Raw genomic sequence first — 2,374 nt, forward strand, 5'->3', positions numbered from 1 at the left:
CAGTTGCGCTGACAAAAAGTAAGCTCCCTCGTAACAGCAAACTGCCGGCTCTCCTGACTAGCAACGACAAGCCTGTGGCAAATCAACGCTGGTTCTGCAGCAGGCTCGTCCTTGCTAGTCGGGAGAGCTGTCAGCTTGCTGTTACGAGGGAGCTTACTTTGTCATAGGAATGCATTGACCAGCGTTGATTGTCCAGTGTACAGAATTCGGCCAATCAACGTTGGTCCTGTCGGAGGCTCGTCTGTAAGGGGGTGGAGTCTAAAATTGGGCCACAATGGAGACTGCTGTGGTCTGATCTTAGACTCCGCCTCCTCACAGACGAACCTCCAGCAGGACCAGCGGTGATTGGCCAAATGCTGTACACTGGCCAATGAACGCTGGTGAGAAAAAGTAAGCTCCCTCGTAACAGCAAGCTGCCAGCTCTCCCAACTAGCAAGAACGAGCCTGCGGCAGAACCAGTGTTGATTGGCCGAATGCTGTACACTGGCCAATCAACGCTGGTCAATGCATTCCTATGAGAAAAAGTAAGCTCCCTCGTAAGAGCAAGCTGCCAGCACTCCTGACTAGCAAGGACGCTGGCTCTGAATCGAATATTTACTGCGAATAGCTAGTAGTATTCGATCGAGTACGGTAGTCGAAATATTCGATCGAATACTACTCACTCATCTCGCGTTAAAAAAAAACTAAAAAACAAGATTTTAGCAAAACATTTTAATTTTCGGCTGACCAAGATATTCTGACGTCACAGCACGATACATTTTGGCATTCCTGTCCCTCCTGGTCACTGATCGCAGGTGCCAATACATTTCTCACTAGCCCTGAGAGATCGGCTGCCGGCACCGCCATGGTCTCTTCCAGGCTCAGATACTACGGGTGGGATTGTGGCCGCCTGGACTCTTGGCCGTTCCTTGTCGGCGCTCACTGCTTGCCGTTCCCATTGATCGGTCGGTTCTTATGGGCATCGCTGGAGAGATACGCTTCAAGTTTGGGGCGGCTACTGATGCGGTTCACATAAGCAGAGAGGAGAGGGAAGGCCGAAAGGCAGTCTGGAGCCAGAACAAGATGGTTACGCAGAAGCTCCACCAAGTCATAGTCAGCAAAGGAAATCTGCAAAATAGAGGAGGAGACGTCACAGACATGGCCACGAGTAGATCTGCATTGGTATAGATGGTAGTGTTATCTACACACTGTAGTCTGACCCTACAACTCCCTCACACCCTGCTAAAAAAGCCCATCAGCAGGGGTAAGATGGCGGGATCCGACTACCTAGAGGTAACTTGTAGTCAGTTCTCACCTGGTCTCCTACCACGAAGCCCTTCCCTCCATTATTGGACGCGAGCAGACGTTCAAAGTGGCCGAGCTCGGCGGGCAGAGCCTTAATGTAATCGGCCTTTCCATAGTCCTATATAAAAGAAGAGGAAACGAGTCATGAGCCAGTAACGGAGAGCAAGTGATAGATCCGACTCCTGGGCGCCACTCACATAGTCCAGATAGATCAACTTAAAATACTTCTCCCGTAGATCCGCCACACCGTCACTGACCATGTCTATGAGCGAGGCCTCCCGAGGAGAGTGTCCATACAGACCTACGGACCAATCACAGTGTACAAGGAGTATATAGCGGCAGAAGGGTCTACAGAGCGCAACGGATCCAGATCAAGGAGTCAAGGGGCCGTACCGTGGTTCCTGCCAAGATGGCGCAGAATGGCGCTGGACTGATACAGAGTCAGGTCTCCATCTCTAAGTCCTGGAAGGCGGCCAAACACCTAGAAAGGGAGAAACAATAAATCCAAGAAGATGTAAGACCGGTCATTACACGGCGGCCGCCATCTGCAATCTGCACATTACTGCATAGAGTTTATACTCAAAATTGGAGGGCAAACAAAAGGTTAATCTTACCGCCTTGCGTTTGAGTTCTCCCTCCAGCCAAGCCCTGTCCATCTCTACAACCTGGTCCTTCCATCCGACGCCCTGGTCAGCCATGAGCATCCGCATAGACTCGCAACGGCCTGACGAGGAGATCAAGAGATGCCAGTGGCTACGTAAGACGCAACTCGCTCTCTATCCCTACAGGGGCCCCAAAACCACCTCGCTCCTTCCCACGAAGCTAACCGCGCATTAATTGTATGTCACACTTGTAGATTTAGAGAAGAGCAACTTAGAAGTCTTGTGCAAATGAGGCCATTGGTGCAATGAGGGCGGGGCTTCAGCTCGTAGGATGGTGATGTCATAGCAGGGAGTGGAGTGGTGCAGACAGGTGATAGGAGGCATCTATAAGGCTAGATGAAGCCCCGCCCCCAGTGCACCAACTGTATGAGGTTTATCATTGTAATGTAACAAAATATATATCAAAAAAAACAACAACTCACAAGTCT

The 2,374-nt window shown here is 50.6% G+C and overlaps 1 protein-coding gene across 1 annotated transcript; it reads right to left on the minus strand.

Annotated features, from left to right (window-relative positions):
- Nucleotides 1-826: 826 nt before the first annotated feature.
- GSTP1 (glutathione S-transferase pi 1) lies at nt 827-1,994 on the minus strand. Its single transcript, XM_075288195.1, has 5 exons — nt 1,899-1,994; nt 1,678-1,765; nt 1,482-1,585; nt 1,295-1,402; nt 827-1,107 (listed from the first exon to the last, which is right to left on the minus strand). Exons 1-5 carry the CDS (start codon nt 1,992-1,994, stop codon nt 919-921), a joined length of 585 nt encoding a protein of 194 aa, XP_075144296.1. The 3' UTR covers nt 827-918.
- Between the last annotated feature and the right edge of the window lie 380 nt (nt 1,995-2,374).

Source organism: Leptodactylus fuscus, chromosome 10 (assembly GCF_031893055.1).
Source record: "Leptodactylus fuscus isolate aLepFus1 chromosome 10, aLepFus1.hap2, whole genome shotgun sequence".
Lineage (NCBI taxonomy): Eukaryota > Metazoa > Chordata > Amphibia > Anura > Leptodactylidae > Leptodactylus > Leptodactylus fuscus.